Genomic DNA, 18,977 nt, shown 5'->3' with positions numbered 1-18,977 from the left:
AGCAGGCCAGATGGCTACAAAGGAACCAGGGTAACATGTGAACAGCTGCAAAGAGAAAGTCTCTGCTCTCAAAAAGAACACTGCTGCCCACTGTCTGCAGTTAGATAAAGTTAATGTGGACGAACCAGAGGATGCTGGGACAATATTTCAGGACAGATGAGACCGGAATAGAATTCTTTGGACTTAAATATGTAGCCTAATGCTGGGATGAAGAATGACGCTGCATTACATATATGTAATAAATGTATCTGTTCAGCATGTTGGTTTTAGTTTCATGGTTGTTTTTGGTCCCAAAAATGAAAGAGCTAAGATCAGTGCTCACCTTGACTCCATGTCACTGAAGGTCACAGACCAAGCCAGAAACCTCGGTGTAATTCTTGACTCAGACCTGAATTTTAACACCCATGTAAAAGCCTGGGGGGAAATTATTTGTTTACTACTTTTGATCAGAACTGAAGTTAATTAAAAGGTCTATGCAAAAAAAATATATAAAAAAATAAAACCGTTAAAGTTAGAGGACGTTTTTGTCCCGAACAACACGAAAGGGGGTAAAATTTGCCCACAGTGTATTATTGACCTATGAAAATTTTTAAAATCATAATAACAAAATGTATGTAAAGTTAAGCTTATTCAGCAAAAATGATTCAATTTGCAAGTTATGGCCAAAATAAACTCTCAAAAATTACTCTCAGAGGACAAAAATGTCCCGAACAGTGCATAAGGGTTAAGTCAGGCCTGAAAACACACTTGTTTACTGCAGCGTTCTCCTTCTTGACTGCTGTCCTAACTGCACTCTTCTCATTTAATCATCCTGATTTTATTTGATGTTTTTTATGATTTTATTCTTTTTATGATTTAAATTTCCTTCTTAATTTACTGTTTTAAAATGTTTTTATTCTGTGATTTCATCTTATGTAAAGCACTCTGAATTGCCTTGTGTATGAAAGGTGCTACATAAATAAAGCTTGCCTTGGTTTGGGCCTGTCTGCAGCATCTAACCCAGGATGAACTGGGAATGGGAAAAACAAAGTCGATGTTCTGAAATAAAAAAATCAAAACTCCGACCTTACGACCATGTAGCTGTTCTGTACTAAACAGAATGAGCTGTTGCAGAAATCTTTAGTGGTTGTTGTTGCTGCACCAGGAGGAATGTCTTCAAGAAAGCTCCACAGGTCCAGATGGCTCCCTTCAACCTTTTGACTGTGAATCTTTATCGATGGGATGCCTCAGAAATCGATGTGTTGTGTCACATGCCAGGGTCTTTGCAACACATGGACCATACACATGGTGTAATACCACTTTGTAGCTTCTAGTCTGCTCTCAGTCCAACTAGAAAATAAGAAAATGTTCTGGGGTTACTGAGTTTTTAGCATCATGTGACCTACAAGTGCTTATTTATATAGTATATACAGGCTACAATATTTGTTGTTGACTATCTGCTGTTATTTGCTGCAATGATTCAGTGTGATATCTGCAATTTTCCAAGAATCCTGGAATAGTATATTGTTACCTGAGCTCAATACATGTGCTCTTTTCAACAGCTCCTATCAACAATGAGCATTTTCCTCGACAGATAAGGGTGTGAGTGTGCGTTTCCTCTCCTGATCATAACAACAAAATCTGTGTCCATCATAATCATGGCTTATTTGGATGTGCGTACATCCTGCACTCAGGCCTGCTGAGTGTTTTTTTTTTCCCTCTCCTCCATCTCTTCCGTGTAATTATTCCACCCGCTGTCTCTTGATCATCTCGATGAGGGAGGAGGAGAGGTGAGAAGTGAATGAGGAAAGATGACCTGCAGCAGGGGAGAGAGCTGTGTGCATTCATGCATTGCTTGTGAATTGAATTAATATGGCTGCTCTGATCTCATTCAGGGAGAGGGATTTATGGAAGCAGGGTGTGGAAAGAGAGATGCAAGCGTAGAAGCACTTAAAGTCCCCATTAATTTAATGCTGTGTGTTAATTTAAAGTGTTATATAGCTTGCTTTCTACGTCACCTGTACGGGGCCCAGCAATGTCAACAATATAAAAATGCTGATGACTCATCACACACTAAGGGTTAAAAATTATTTTTTTGCATCCAACTAACTGGTTTTCTGTGTAAGCTGTTAAAGTTGAAAATGTGTAAGGCCAGGGTGCAGACTTTATAAACAGACCTACATACTGTTTCACATTTCATTTTTTTCCCCAATAGTCTGATAAAACAATGTGTTAATTAGCACATTAACAGTTTAGCTTAACACAAAAGGAAGAGGAAACCATTCTATACTCTGGTCAAATTCACAACCACAGAGCATTTTTTATTGGTACAAAAGCCAAAATATAAAACTATCTTAGTGATTTATTGGCCAGACTTTCCCTTAATCCAGACTGATACTTCTCTCAAATCTCCTCCGGTTGCATGGCAACAAGCCCAAGCAAAGAAGTAGTCTATGCATCTCAGTTATAAGGAAAAAAAACTGAACGTTTCTTTTCAGTCTGTGTCTCAGTCGGCGGACAGTGCTCCATCAATCAAAAGTGCAATGTTATAATACTTTACCAGCATCAGCACTCAGTTTTGGCCAAAACTGCTGTTTTCTCTTTTAGCCACACACACATGTAGCCAAGATGGCGAATATTGTCCATTGTTTCTTTTAACCTTTTTACCCACTGTGAATAGGTGGATCAAAGGACAGCATTTGGCCACGTTGCCACACAAACTGCTATATAAGTAAAATTACATTTATAAAAGTTGCTAACTGTTTGTTAGCCACAGCTCTGTGCCAGCCACACACACACACACACACTATCTTTGCAGTCCATACAATCATTATTCCAAGTCAAGGACAAAAGGGACACATCCGCAGTCTCTTCCTGTTTTTAAACACAAGGTGACATCATCAGTGAAGTCCCAAGTGTGAGGGTGGAGTACAACATTGGACAACCTATGTGCTTTTTATATTATTTTTTTGTGATATGTTTATGTAGGTTCATATATGTGTCTGCATCTCTGGAGCACAGCCAGAGTTTCTCATGTGCTCTAACATGCACTGTGAGCTGCAAGGTCTTATACAGACAGGTGTGTGTCTTTCCTCATCAAGTCCACTCAGTATCATCAGACACAGCTGGACTCAGAAGGTGTAGAACCATCTGAAGGATGATCAGAAGAAATGGACGCACCTTAGTTCAACATATGAGTCAGAGCAAAGGCTCTGAATACTGAAGACCATGTCATGTTTCACTTTTTCTTTTTAATACATCTGCAAAATGTCAACAATTCTGTGTTTTTCTGAATTGAATTTTAGCAAATGGCTGCAATATAACAAAAAATGAGTATAAAAGTAAAATAAGTAAAAAAATGTAAGGGGGTCTGAATACTTTCCGTACCCACTGTGAGTGTGGGTAAACTGGGAACTGTGGGAAAACTTACTGTTTATAGAAACGTTATGAGGTAAACTGCAGATGTAAATTGGACGAACAGTAAAATTAACTTGAAAAAAAACTTTTTTCTTTTTATTTTTTTTACGTGTGCAGGAACCTGGAAGGTCCTGATATTGCAAAAATGGTACATTGCAGATTGGTTCCTGCTGATTAAAGGGACTGTATAAGCACATTGTTGCCATGAGTAGAATCAGGTTGGTTTTGTTTCATTAAGCCAACATTTTGTATTTATGTTTCTGAGAATGTTACTTTTTTTATGTATCTGTTGTCAAATTTTTTGGCATTCTTTTGTACGGTTGTGTGCAGAAAACCCTGCAAAAGTCATTAGACAAATTCAGCTTTATTGACAAGAACAGTAGTGCTGATACAAGGCAGGAGCTAAGGGGAAGCTCGAACTGTGCATACAGTAACTCAGATACAAAAACTGTCACAGAGCTGCTGTTCTCTGGATCTGTAGTCTGGATAATCCCTTTAGTTGTCTGTTTAAAAGATGGAAGGAATAAAAAGTTTAGTTTTAAAAAATGGAAAAGACCGAAGCTCTCCTGATGAGAGCCTAACATGTAGACTGAGCGTTTTTGTGTTTTTTTTTTGTTTTAATTGTTAATCTTACTTCATATTCAGTACAAAACATGCATCCCATGTTATTCCACAACTATCAGTCTTACAATGTACACCGATTGCACAAAATCAAATAGAAATCATAACAAAACCAAATAATACACAAACTTTATACATCCGTCACAGACGCTACACGCAAGACATACTTGGCTATTTTCTATTTCTCCAACACTTAAAAACATCTTTTCAAGCTACCAATAATTTATACATCAAATAGTACTGTCCTCTGACTACTGGGCTATTTTCAAAATAGCCTGAGGTAAGCTTCAGCACATGAGACATAGCTCAATTTCAAAGGCTAAAAAAAATTAAATAAAATGTGATATAATGCCACAAATCCTTGAAGATCAACCGTCACAAACAAGACAAAAGAAATGTTGTTTTTTCAGCCAATGGTTAATGATCTTTTTTGAATTTTGTTGTAAACATATACATCAACAAAGTGCCAATGTACTTTTGATCCCTTTAGCTCACCAGAATTCTCTTGATCCAATGACAGGTTCAACCATTAAGTAGTGCAACACAACTCTTAACAAATGCCATGATTACAGTGACAGAAAAAAAGGCAAAAACCCCCAACGGCACGGCAAGACACTCAGTGTTCCCTTTTCTGCTTCCGGCCAACATCTACCTCATCTAGCCCGGTGGCTGATCTGGACTGCTGCAGTTCTCTGAGCTGAGAGTGTGTGCGTGGTGGCTGCTTCTTGAGCTTCTCCAGGTGAATGTCAATGGGGTCGAGTACAGGGTCGGACTCAGGAACGGGGAAGTAGCCGCCATCCCTTGGCAGGCACATGCACCAGCCAGCGCCGGCCAGGTCCAGCTCACTGTAATCAAACTCAGACTTCTTTAGCTTAAAGTCCACCATGTCGGGCGATTCGCTCATGTCCACCAGCAGGTTCCAGAAGACGCAGCTGAGGACGATACCCAGTAGCTTGCAAAGGGGAAGACATGGAATTCCATTAATGAAGCGTATCAACATGCTGTCACTTTCATGACAAGTTTATCAACACTTTGCAATTTTTTCACAATTTTTTTGTTTACTTACTTACTTTTTTTTATTTTTTTATTTTAGATACTGTATTAATCCCAGAGGGAAATTCTTTACGGCTGCTGCCAAGCAGTGTCATACAATGACTAGCAAGGCGCGCCACAGGCGCGTGTCTTGCCCAAGAACACACAACAGTGACTAGGGAGGAGTTGGTTACTAGACAACCCTGCTATACCACTGTGCCACTGTTGCCCAACATTTTTAATTACTAGAAGCGTATTTTTTACTGTAGAATAAAGTCCTGCACCACTATAGAAACAGCACAGTCATGATGATGTAGACATTTTACTATCTGCATTTTTACAGCTTTTAACTCTATTTGCTAATTAAATTAAAAAAAATAAAACCTGCAGATTGGCCAAAGACTTGCAGAATTTTTGTCGTAAGACTCTGGGTGATGGGTAACTAACTTATAGTTGCTCTGAGGAGTGGAGATTTTGTTTTTTACAGATTCCTGTTAGCATAACAAGCAAGCAACTTGCAAATGAACAGAGGTGTTACAAAGTGAGCGCAGGCACCAGCTTGCAGACAGCATACTTAAAGAGACAACAGACAAGTTTAATTTCAGCCTGCTGTCACAGAATAATGACATACACCCCTGAGAATCTCATAAATAACACTCTGTAATATTTTGTTCAGGTTTTCTCTTGTATGAGAGAGGTGGTAAGCACTGCAGATGTGTTGATATCCAGTTTCTTAATATTTTCCAATCTGAAGCATCTGAAGAGGGGGTACACATCAGACAAGTGTGCAAAAGCCATAACATTGAAAAGGTAATGACAATTCGAAGGTAATTCATCTCTGTTGAATTCAGAATAAAAAAGTAAAATGGGCGACTTTTTCTGGAGGTACTGTGAGGACACCATTAACAAGTCATTTGACTGAACAAGTTTCTTGTATGAGCGATTTATCTGTTCTGGAGCAGTGGTGCTGAGGAGAAGCAACATTATTAATGCAGCTGTTTATGAAAAATAATCTTTGTAATTACACCCTTCTAAAAAGCGGCCAAAAATTTGCAGGCAGGGTGATGTGCAGGAGACAAATTTATGTTATCAAACTGGTGTGAAGATGCTAAAGGAAGCTGTCAGAAACTTAAAGTTATGTCACATGTAACAACTGAGTTTTGGCCAAGGTGCTAAATCATTTATTGTTTTGTCAGGCAGCATAGAAAATGTGAATTATTTGCCAAGCAGGAAAATTAAAAACTTAATTAGTTTTTTAGAAACTTCCACATGAAGTCACAGTTCTGATAAACAGACTCAGTTGGAGCGCTGCGTTTGCTTTAAAGAAACTTTCACACATAATTCAGTTTCAGTGCCCTGAGCTTTCAATTACCTGTGGCAGGCCAATAGCACAGCAGAGGGCGATGGTTATTCCAATGTTGTCACTCATCCAGAGGTTGACTGCATGGATGCAGCCGCGCACATGGATCACCTCGTGCAGGGTTTCACGCTGATACACAGACCAGAGGAAGACAACGAGAGGAAAGTTTCAGGTTTTTAACTCAAACTGAAAAGGTCTGGAAGGCTGTCATTTAAACTGTAATCTGCTTTTTTTGCAGTCAGAGTAGTATCAAGACGTGAGAGAATGAAAAAGATAGGACATAAAAAAAATACAGGTGACACATGGTTTCTAAGGAGATCAAAAATGTATTCATTAAATGGAAGTCAGTGTAAAAATATATAAAAAAAACATTTGCGGTGCTGCTCTTACCTGTTGGTCCAGAGTCTTGTAACCACACAGGGTGTTAATGACCTCTCCTACCTGTGCAAAGAGCCAACATTCAGTCTAGGAGACAAGCTTAAATTGAGCCAAGATGACTAGAGACAACACCACAGGGACATATGTGAGAGGCATGCTCCTTACAGGGTGTACCTGTCTCCTGCCAGCTAGAGCGTAAACTCGCCCATCTCTGTGTTCTCTCTGTGTGTGTGTGTGTGTGTGTGTGTGTGTGTGTGTGTGTGTCCATGAAGGAGAGAGCACTGGATGATTCTGTCATTAAATTCTCCAGCACAGCTCCATTGCTTCCAGAGACATTATCAGCTTGTTAAGCCCATGGACAGGACTGATACTGGGCATACGAAGGGTGCAGGGGGCCAGAAGGACCGACATTTCATTTAAAAAGAGAAATCTCCTAAAAACCTCCTCCTGTGGGTCAGTGGAGTCTGTTTTGTATCTTTAAAAAAAATAATGGACATCACTAACCCAGTGGATAGTTTTTTTATATATCAGGGCCAAATATCAGGAGGATGGCTGTGATCACTGTTACTCTTTCCTGATCACAAGTTATCGATATTTTCCAATTACCTGGCTAAAGTGGTTTCTCTGAAAAGTGTCCTTATCTTTGAATTGAAACTGGATGTCTGTGCCAATCACAGCTCTCCAAAAATAAGGCCAAAACATTCCATGTAAGTGGATGGGACAAGAACCCAACCAAAAACTGAAGGTACTCCTCAAATACATTTTTCAGTGATGGTTTATGATTTGTAAGCTAGCTTTTATCATGCCCATCTGCATTTGATACACAAGTACGTTGGGACACTGGGTACATAAAAACAGAATGCAATGATTTGCAAATCTCATAAACCCTTATTATAATTCCAATACAACATAAAGGACACGTCAGATGTTGAAACTAGGACATTTTACCACTTCATGGAAAATCTTAGCTTATTTTTACTTTGCTGACAGTTTCTTTGGAATTGGGGTTGGTGTCAATATTGGGAGGCAGAACCGCATACATCTGTATATATAGAGAGAAAGTCCGCACCGAGCAAGCACCAAGCAAGCTGGCAGTCAGAGGTGTTTTGAATAATCAGACAGTCTGATTTCCTATTAAGCAGGGGTCCAAAGATGCTGCCACAGACAAGAGCCATGCCCCATGTGTGTTACCATCACTTACTTTACGGCGAATACAGCAAGTATATGGAACCCCACAGGCGAGAGGACCAGTACCATTGCAGAAATGGTACTGGTTGACCCCCCAGTCTTTGTACTCGTCTCCTCCACAACATGAAAACTGGGGAAAAGAACAGTGTGAAGAGGAGATCATTAAATTAACAAACATCTTACATTAAGATGCAGCTTCTACAGTCCTCTGTTCTACCTCACCCAAAGCTCATTTACTGCACTGCCTTGCTTACACCGCCCACCTGCCATTTAACTCTATCCTATCCACCCCCCTAACCCAGGAAGACAAATTATGTTTCACTATACCTCCTACAGAAAAGTCACTGTAGGCTACACCTGAAAGAAGGAGCTCATATGGAGATGGCAGTTTATTAAAGACATTAACAGACATTAATTCAATCAGGTGTCCATCTTAGCATCTTTAAAACCTTCCTATTCAATTAAGGAAAGGTCTATGATAATGACTGCATCAATCCAGCTAGATGCTGTTAAAACCAGACACCATACTGCCATTTTTACAAGGAGTGAAATAAAAAAAAAATAAGTCAAAGGACAGACACAAGCCAAACTGCAGGATTTGCTGCCCTTTGTACACACAAATCCCTTGATGGACAGGCTCCATGCTGTGAAAATGACAGGAGGCAACATATTATTTTCTGATTCCCCAGCCCAATATTAAATGCCCATAACAGCCAATTTACCAGAGCTCAATAAATAAAACATACTCAACCCGCAGACTATGTGCTTCAGTGGAGCTGATACTGAAGTCAGATTCACCATTATTGCACTAATGAAAAATATATCTCACACAGAGAGCAGAGAACCCAATTCATTTGAATCCATTTCATTCTCTTCAGCTGCTGCAGTCTGCCACTATTAAGTTGCCACTAACTTTTTTTCTGCACTAAATTTCAGCAGCTCTAGCCAGATACGCGTGGTCTGTGTATAATGATAAAAAGCCCTAGAATACTTTTTGTTGGACTTGTTGTAATAAGATCTCACCTTTGAGGGAATATGTGTGGTCATAGACTAAACAGGTAGCATGATAAAAAACAAAATAGCATCTCTATATAGCCCAAGAATACCTATCTCTATCAATGCTTACTAAGTTATCACACTACCTTTTGTTGCACGTAGTCCAAGATGTTTTTGAAGTCAAGATCATCGTAGTAGTGTTTGATCCCTTCTCGTATACTGCTCTGAAACAAGGCAGACGTCTGGATAAAAGAGAGAACACGGAAGAGAAGTGGTTACTGTTGAAAGCGCTGACAGTAATTATGCTTTCAAGAACCAGTGTCCTAACAGAGGCTGATCAATGGGCTAACATACAGACACAGTGGCATACACTACCGTTCAAAAAGTTTGGGGTCACAAAAATGTCTGTTTTTTTTAATGAAGATAACTTTAAAGTAATCAGACATACAGTCTACACATTGTTAATGTGGTAAATGACTATTCTAGTTAGAAAGGCTGATTTTTAATGGAATATATACAAAGATATACAGAGGTCCTTTTCCAGCAACCATCACTCCTGTGTTCTAATGTTAGCTAATCATGTTAAAAAGGCTCATTGATGATTAGAAAACTCCTGTGAAATTATGTTATGTTACCACAGCAGAACTGTGATGCTGAGCAAAAAAGCTATAGAATGGCCTGGGTGACCTCAAAGTTTTGAATGTTAGTGTGTGTATAATGACAGGATGTTTACCTTCTTTTCAAAGATGAGAGCTATAGTGAGGGCAATGGCCTGGAGGAGCAGCAGCACGCAGAGAACACAGAGAAACTGTGAAAAGAGAAAGACAACAGATCATATAGCATTCTCTAATATATATATATATATATATATATATATATATATATATATATATATATATATATATATATATATATATATATATATATATATATATGTTACATATATATATATATGTTACATATATATGTGTGTGTGTAGCACTGGTCCACCATCCCGCAAATAATACCATTTGAACAATACTCCTTAATGCAGGTGCTCATTTGTAAAGGATGTAAATGTGTGTATCTAAATGGTATAGTGCATGTTTACTGAATTGACAACCACCACTGTCCAAACTAGACTCAAACTAACCCAAAAGTTACCCTACATCAAAGAGTGTCAAAGCGCACACAAACACACAATAAATACAAGTCATGCTGAATAAGTGTTACCATCCCTACCATGTGCAGCAGAGTCTTGTTGTCCCTGAGGGATCCAACCATGCCCATCACTGACACTGTGAACATCACCAGGCCCAGCAGGATGAGCACCACAGCAGGAGCCAGGAAGAGACCCTCCAGGGTTCGGTTCTTCTGCCTTTCCACTTCGGCATATACTCCCACGCACAGCACACAAAGACCCACGAGCTGCAGGGAGAAAGAGGGATATGGAGACAGCGGGTTCATGAGATAAAGACCTTTAAAAAAATCTTTAAAATAACAAATAGGGTTGCTATATAAACACTATCTTAAGTCCTGTTTTTTTAAAGAAATAGTGATAAACTCTTAGTGACTGTTGAGCTATTTAATCATTAATAATGTTTTTGGTTTAAAGGTATACGTTGCATTATTTCAGCATGTTTTTAATAAGGTTAAATAAGAGTATAATTAAATCACCAGTGACACATGGGAGGAAATGATCTCTCCAGATATTTTGGGTCAGCATTATGTACTAATTGCAGCTTGATTACACAGCCTAAACTATCCTGTCTTGTTGTTTCAGAGCTCATTCCTGAAAGATGCTGTAAAAAAATTTCATTTTATCAGTTTATAATACTATTACACTAATTTAGACACTGTGTTGCATGGAAACCAGTGTTAATTTTGTTGACGAATCATTTTCGTCATAGTTTTCGTTAACGACCTTTTTTTGCTGATAAAAACGAGACGATAACTAAATAAAAACTAACGCACGGTGCCAAAAACGAAGACGAAATGGATTGACACTTTCGTCAACGAATAAAAACGAGACGAAATTATTGATGGAGACGAGATCCAATCAGAGCAAATTTTGTTTGTGGAAAGGGAGGGACGAATCAGGAGACGGCGGCAGAGAGCCAATCAGAAGTGCTCTCTCTGCGTAAGGACGTTGCGCCGCGATGCTGGAAGAAGGCGTCCTCATGCATGGTCACACAAAACAGGAGAACAGACACACAGACACGTTTAATTTCAAGACAATCAAGACGGTTTACAAACCGTGCGGAGCGACTATCAGCGGTAAAAACAATAAACCTGAAGCGACATTTGCAGACGAGTCATCTTAACTTCCGTTCAAAGATACACGTGACAAAATCTATAAATGAAGACACGGCTGCTGATGGTTTTACAGCATGCGACCTGTTTCTAAGCTGTCACTGAAGTGTTTTGCTGTAGTTATGGAGTATTCATGAAGAAGGTCATGACTGAACAGTGTGTTCAGGGAGAGCAGCTCACTGTTCACTGCTGCTTTTGTGAAAAGGTCATAGCAATTAAATAAAGAGATGTTTGTTTCAAATAACACAAGTTAAAGCTGTGCCTGTTTTTATTGCACAATCAAACCTTAAATATTTCATGAAAAATATATATCATAGAATTTTAGTCGACTAAATCCACGGCAGATTTAGTCGACTAAAATTATTTGATATTTAGTCGACTAAAACTAGACTAAAACTTTAAAAATGTTGATGACTAAAACGTGACTAAAATCAAATGACATTTTAGTCACAAGACTAAAATAAAAACTAAATCCGAAATTGCTGCCAAAATTAACACTGATGGAAACAAACCTCAAAATGGGCTAAAGCTCATGTGGGTAAAAGGCTAAAAAAGGTGAATAGATTATCTAGAAGACGCTCCAGAGACACCCACGTTCACAGCCATTCTTAAAACCTTTGCACTTCGTCTCTTATAGAAGACTCAGATACTACAAATAAAACATAAAAAAAACATTGTTGCTGTCTATAGTGTTGGATGGAATCATTCTCTATCACTGCCTATAGCCAGTCAGTGTGGCATAAGACTAACCATCTCCTAATGCAGGCCAACAACTGTAAAATATGTCCAGAGTCCAGAGACAAGCAGTGTCACACACGTGTTCCTATTTAACTAATGCAATGCTTAAAAAAAAAAAAAAAAAAAAAAAGAAGGGATGGGGGGGGGGGGGGGGGGGGGGGGGGGGGGGACGGGGTAGCAAATCCTGTTTGCTTCCCTGCTATTGATTTTCAATTGAAGACGGAGGCAATCTGTTTAAAGAGTTGGGTCCATCTACTTCAACTCCATTTACTGCTCACAGTCTTTTACAACGCATTGGCAGATACATCTGGCTTGGTTCCCACATCCAGTGTCAGCATTAACCTTCACTGCAGCAGTAGTAAAGATAAGAATGAGTAACAGACTAGCAGATACAGATCTGATATCACCTCCTCCTTAAAAACCCATGTGGGTACACATGTATGTATGAGCTTCATTTCCACTCCCATAACTATCCATAAACAGATGAAGAAATGATACTACACTACATGTAACTGTTAAAAAGTGAATATTCAGCACTTATTTTTGTGTCACATGAAATAGTTGTAACTACAATACCATTTAAAAAAGTTATTCATATTCCACAGGCTGAGTAATTCCCATTAGTCACCCGCAGCTTTATTCCTGTCATTAGATCCCACTTAAATTATATTAACCAAACTTAACATTCCCACAGAAAAAAAGCTTTAATTAAGTAACCACGGCTAGCTTGGGGCCACAGCAGCTTTGTGTGTCGAGGCGAGCTGGGCAATGCTGTCCTAAATCATAGCAGCAGGAGGGAGACAAGTACAGCAAAAAGTAAGATGGATCATATGAAGGGGACTCTGGAGTGCTAATGGAATCAAACTACTGATGATTTGGAGTCATACTCAATAGTGGGCCTTAGGGTGTATATATATCTGACAAACACAAGCAGTTGGGCAGATTTGTGGCAGTGCAAATTGAACATTATTACAACAATGTTCAGTTTTGTGTTAAGATGGTGGAATTACAGAGACTGAGGGAGACTCATCATTACTTCTGAATGCCCACTAAAAAAAGGACTTCTCATCCAGCATTTTGAGTATTTGTTGGACCCCAAATCAAATGACCAATGCTTGGGTAGATTGTTGAGCTGCCAACGTACATAATGGGACAGACAAATCCTCAGGCTGCAATTTACCAAATTCATTAAAACAGGTGTTTTTAGGTCTGTGTACCTTAATATAAAAAACTTCTCTGTAATGAAGTAAAGCAAGCAGTACTTTACTTTACTTAGTAAAATAAAACGTGCATGCTCTCCTTAAGACAAATGAAACATAATGATTATATATTTATTTTATGGAGAGTGAGGCAACCTGTGTGTCCACCTGGCAGACACGTGCCCACATGGACTTGCAAACTAACAATATTTATCTTACGGTAAGCATTTCTTTTTAATAATACTAATACTACATACACTAGTAGTGATAAGAAAAAAACGGAAGAATCTGATGGACTTTTTAAAGCACCTTTCTCACACTGTTCGTGTTTTCTGTCGGCGTACTACTTGCTTACGTTGTATCCCTTTAACTGGATCCAACGCCCTGCACCACCGTGCTGCTTGTTAGCCGGTGATACCCATGTATTCTTCCCAAAAATAAATGCAGTTGTTAAAAATTGCTGTTAATAATGATAACAGTAGCCTATCCGCTATTTCAACACTAACATTAAATTAAAGTTTAAGAGGAAACATCCGCTCTTCAGTCATAATATAAATCTTGTGAGCTAACCGTTAACTCCCTAGCTAGCATACGCAGACCTCCATACCAAATATGCTAACTTAACATGACACTACATTACAGCACCTGAACTACAAATTTAATAACATTTCAAGAGCAATTTCGCTATCATTATAGTCTTCGGGTAAATACGGGATTATGTAGTCCTACATACGGAAACTGCTATTAATAAAATCTAAGATAAATCACATCTTATGCGGCGATGCTACCTAGATAGACGTTCGTTTATGTTTGAGGCTAATCACGACTTAAATTGAAATTGAATCCAAAATAGCCAGGCTTTTCCTTAGCGATATATGCCGAATCCTAGGACAGGTCATATAGATACAGAATATTGATTAAATTATAATCTGAAACGTGTATGTGCGGTTAGAACAGGCCATATGTGTAAACACCACCGCTTTGAATGCGATTTGGAAAGCTGTCTCAATGATGCTACTGGGTGGTTGGCATCTTGTACAATTACCACACTGTTGCAGCTCAGACAAAGTTACTGTGATTGTTCGCAGGAATAATTTAAACAGAAACTTACCGAGAACAGCATAGAGTAGATATTTAAGGTAAATTTGATGAAGTAGTAGAAATGGTTGGTTTTCCTCAATTCAGAGTAAGACGGCATGGCTGCTTGCTTCAATGAAGCTAGCTAACAAGCTAGCTAGCTATCCTACGTTTAGTTAGGTGATGTTAAAAAATATAAATGAAAAATATTTTTTTCTTTAAGAATCACTAAAGATCTGTAGGAGAGCTAAGTGAGTTTTAATTATGTAGTAGCCCTCATTTGTTACATATGCTGTGGGAAGCCACCGAAACAAAACCACTTCCGTGCGGCTTTGTTTTGACTACATTCTTAAAGGGGCAGTACACGCAACCTCGGCCTTTATTAGATTCATCATCTAAATGTATTTTGTGTTTAGTTTGAACAAAACATTGTTACAGTACAGTTACTGTTCACAACAATACTATAAATATAAGCCCATACTATAAACTAACATTAAAGAAGCCTGTATATTCACATGATGATGAGTCTGTGTGGTAGCAAACAACTAAACAAGTCTAAACAAGTTGGGTCATGGTTTTAAAAGGATTTAAAATAATAAATATAAACTCAGAGAGTACAGCTTTTCAGATTGTTAAATGTGAAACAAAACTTGTTGCAGTACATTTTTGTTTATGTTGACTGTAATATATATAAAGTGCAAAAATAATCAATAATAGCTCTTTAAATTACATAAACGTGAATGCATAGTATACTATATTATAATATATAATGTGCCTAAAAAGAAAACATGTAGGCCTATGCAGATAAACCACTAATTGTATTTGTAATTTGATTACTTATAGCATCAGTGCAGCACTAATCCCAGCTCTTGCTATAGGTTGCGTCAGTTGTTGACAGCACTTGTTACTTGTTGGATATATTTGGCATACAACATCACTGATGCAATCACAAAGAGGCTTTCACACTTGCAAAGCTGGCCATGTGTTTGATTCCCCGAGTGACTATCAGAAGTGTTGGACCTCTTCTGTCATTTCCACCTATAGAGGATGCTTTGTAAATTATTTAATTACAGAATGCTTTTAGTTCCTGCTCTACAGTCCACAAATCCAAAAGATTCTGTTTCAAATACAAGGTGCAACTCATGTTGTGTGAGAAATGTGTGTGTGCATGCACATGAGCAAGTTTAGACTTATCCATTCACCTGAGTCTGGTTTGGAAACAGCTACACTTATTGTGTTTCCTTGCATGAATCACATCTACGCTATGGCTGTCACCTCTGACCTTAGAGTGAAGATGGAGGGAAAAAAGGGGATTCATTCTTGAACAAGGATCAATAAATAATCATGTTATCATGGAAGGCCAGTGGAGCTCCACTGCATGTTTGGATTGATTCTAATCTTATATGACTATGATCAGAAATACAAAGCTAAGGAAATGAATGAGTGGTAATGCTCAGATGTACTGTATTTTTCCAAAGGCTTCTCTAACTCATCAGCATATTCAGTGATGTTGAAGAAATTAAATCTATCACCCTGGTGCACATTTTGAGGGTCGGTATAGTGCCAGCAGTTCATCAAAGGAAACACACAGAGTCTCTCAGCTTTTACCAATAATTGAGTTTGAATTTTCTGTGGCGGGTAGGGGGGCGATTAGGTCCAGGCCACAGAGAAGCCAATCAATCTAAAGGTCAGAAATAACATTTGGAAATGTTTTCAGGTCCCAGAGGGCCGTCAGCTGGAGTGGGAGACAGTTTGCTGGGGCTGAATTGAGTTTCAGTTCAGGAACCTGGCTTATTTCTTCTGTTTAGTCATCTGAATCCAGCTCTTCCTCTGCCAGGCTGCTTTTCATATTCCAAACCACACACACACACACACACACACACACACACACACACACATGCTATTGCATGCTGTAAATAATTTCCCCACAGCATCAGGAGCAAGGACCGGACCCCTCCCCTCTCCATGTGATGTTACCTCACATTGAGCTCCCTCTGATCTGTATCTATCTTGGGGCTCTTTAGATGTCTGGACTTGATGGGAGCCCTGATGTTGCAGGACAGTATGAATAAGCAGCCTGTAAAACCTCTACATCCCACCTTCATGTGTATGTACACAGTGACCTCAGCATCTACAGCTGTGATGCAAACAGCTTCTGACATCTGGCCCTCTCCCCTTTTATAATTACAAGCTTTGATCAGGTGCTTTGAGGCTTCACACACAGCAGGATCTCAGCTACTGTAGTGTTGTGTCAGGAAACCGAGGCTGGCATATGAGTTGCCTGTTTAGGCATGTGGACCTGTTGGGCTATGTTAACATCAGTAATGACAGCAATAACTTCATGAATGGATGTGCTGTTGTGCAGTTAAAGTGGTTATCAGATGGTGTTGGAAACCTCCTGCGATGCCTTTGGCAGCTGCATCCCACAGTTTCTGTAACACGAGGCAATCACAGTCTGAAAGACTGAATGATGAACAGGTCACAGTGTCAAGGTAGAATGCATTCCTCTACAATTCCCTAAGGAACTGTCTGTGGACAAGTTTTTTTTTATTATTAAGAATATGACCTCTGATTTGTAACTCTCATGGTCACCCGGCTCAAGGAGTATACCTGGAAACATCTGATGGTTCTGTTGTCTGTCAGTCTGGGTCATAATGTAAGTGTGAGCATATCTTTCAATGTGGTGATCTCTTTTGAAGTACACTGTTTCTCTGTGTCACCTCTGTGCTCTACATGTTACTGACACCACACACTGCTGCAGTGACTTCTCATGTTCCAACCATACATTCTCAAAGTCAGCCAACAGCAAGTGCAAAGGGTGGACTGTGACAGTATAATTCACTATCAATCCCCACAGACCTCAGTGTTAAAATATCCAACCTCACATCAGAAATATACCGCCCCTCACAGCAGTCAGAGCCTCACACCCACAACGGCTGTTCAGAAACCCATAGGTGACATCAGGGAGTGTTTGTCTATATTATTATTGTTATTATTATTATTATCAACACACACACACAATAAGACGGTGCTACTGTACCATGCAAGCAGCTTGTTTGCAGTTGGTAGTTATTTCTGCTTTAGGATGCTGAACCTGAACCCGGCTCCTATAACAATGCTTTTATGAATTAGCAGCACAATTAATCCTCTGTCAGGTTTCACTAGGTGTTGTGGACTTAAATTTACAGGGCAAGTTTCAGAGGAAGGGACCCTGACATCCTCCAGCAATGCCTTTGTTGTCTAACAACATGTGAGCAGAACCTCTGGGGTACTGTCCAACTACTGTTCAACAGATGGTTAATCTTTAGTGATGACACTTTTATTTCTGCTGTAAATATTCTCACCATCTGGCAATTCTCATCCTTGAAGTGCGCATCCTGGGGTTGAAAATATCTGCCTTTTTCCACCAGTGCCTGGTCAGGCCAGATCGGATGGAAAGAAGTTTCAGAAGACATCAGTCACCTGGCTTTGTCAGAGGCTCACAAGATTCTTGTCACTACCTCTTGGGACCTGAAGTGATTCTCAGTCTCAGCTGATGGAACTGCACTGTGTTTGAATCACACAGTCATAACAGTGGAGGTCAACAGGCTTGAGTGGAATTAGACAGCAGAGATGATGACGAGCAGGCATACAGGACCCACCCGCTGAGCAACTTGCCAAAACCTATTAGTTCTAGGAAACAATACAATATTTAGAGATCTCCAGGGTGCAAAAAAATAAATAAATAAATAAATCATTCAGAGTAACCCAAGCACAAAATGCTGCCCCATGTTTTTTTGGTGATGAAATACACAGCGGAATGAATGACAGCCATTTTAAAGCAGTCATCATTGTGACCTATTACTACAAAGAAGCAGCTGTCATATTCTGCCCTTTACTGCTCCTCTACAACATTATACCCCTTTTAGTGTGACTGTCTGGTATTATTGTAGTCACCTCAGACTCACACCTCTCCATCACACTGGTCAGTGGTATGAGGGTGCCAGCAGCTGTCACAGCACCGGTGGTAGCATAAAAAGTAAAGTGAAAATCAGAAATGAATAAATGTTTTTGTTCCCACAGTTTGTAAAATAGTTAATTAATTCCTGATGACAGAAGGAGCTTTCAGATTCTGCACCTGCTGATTGGGCTGGATTATATCATCAGGAGTGGTGAAGTAAACAACTTGTCATCATAATCACTCTACATGCATCAGCTAACTTTTTCTGCTAGCTGTGATTGGATCTCTTTGTAAAAAAAAATCCATAAAAATTCAACGACTAACATTCGTTATCATTAATTTACACATATTGAATGCTTTATAACCCTGATTAACAGGGTTATTGAAATTCCACTGTGAATTTAGATGAAACCAATCACATAAACAACAGATTATTGCATTGTAATGAATTGTGTCCCTACATATTAAACTCCAATTTCTCTAAATGAGCTCCACTAAATATTTTCCTTGGCATTTATTGCCATATCTTTCAAAGGGGTGGTCATTTACAAACATGTAGGATGTTATATTGATTTGACCTCAGTGTCATTTGGTCAGAACTTACACTGACCTTGTTGGGAGAGATGGCTGTGTTAGCAGTTAATGACAAAGACATATTGTAGGTGGCACTTTGCATCTGTGGCAAGAAGATGGATGTTTTCTGTGGATAATTGAAAGAGGAGAGGTAGAGGTCAACAGCTGTAAGTGAGGCTTTACATAA

The 18,977-nt window shown here is 39.1% G+C and overlaps 1 protein-coding gene across 1 annotated transcript; it reads right to left on the bottom strand.

Moving 5' to 3' along the window:
- Window positions 1–3,863: 3,863 nt before the first annotated feature.
- On the bottom strand, window positions 3,864–14,610 carry LOC114441476 (tetraspanin-15). Its single transcript, XM_028414428.1, has 8 exons — window positions 14,312–14,610; window positions 10,193–10,378; window positions 9,705–9,779; window positions 9,118–9,213; window positions 7,989–8,105; window positions 6,800–6,850; window positions 6,422–6,538; window positions 3,864–4,969 (listed from the first exon to the last, which is right to left on the bottom strand). Exons 1-8 carry the CDS (start codon window positions 14,396–14,398, stop codon window positions 4,634–4,636), a joined length of 1,065 nt encoding a protein of 354 aa, XP_028270229.1. The 5' UTR covers window positions 14,399–14,610; the 3' UTR covers window positions 3,864–4,633.
- Window positions 14,611–18,977: the final 4,367 nt, after the last annotated feature.

This window comes from Parambassis ranga, chromosome 9 (genome assembly GCF_900634625.1).
Source record: "Parambassis ranga chromosome 9, fParRan2.1, whole genome shotgun sequence".
NCBI lineage: Eukaryota > Metazoa > Chordata > Actinopteri > Ambassidae > Parambassis > Parambassis ranga.
This window is presented reverse-complemented; position numbering and strand designations above follow the sequence as displayed.

Bases quoted from the DNA above. Each gene is read 5' to 3' on its own strand.
- LOC114441476 (XM_028414428.1), bottom strand. From the start codon at position 14,398: ATGCCGTCTTACTCTGAATTGAGGAAAACCAACCATTTCTACTACTTC. The intron at 6,851-7,988 runs GTAAGTGATGGT...CTCTTTGCACAG, and splicing joins CTTGCTGTATTCGCCGTAAA to GTAGGAGAGGTCATTAACAC. The intron at 4,970-6,421 runs GTAATTGAAAGC...CCCCTTTGCAAG, and splicing joins GTGCTATTGGCCTGCCACAG to CTACTGGGTATCGTCCTCAG.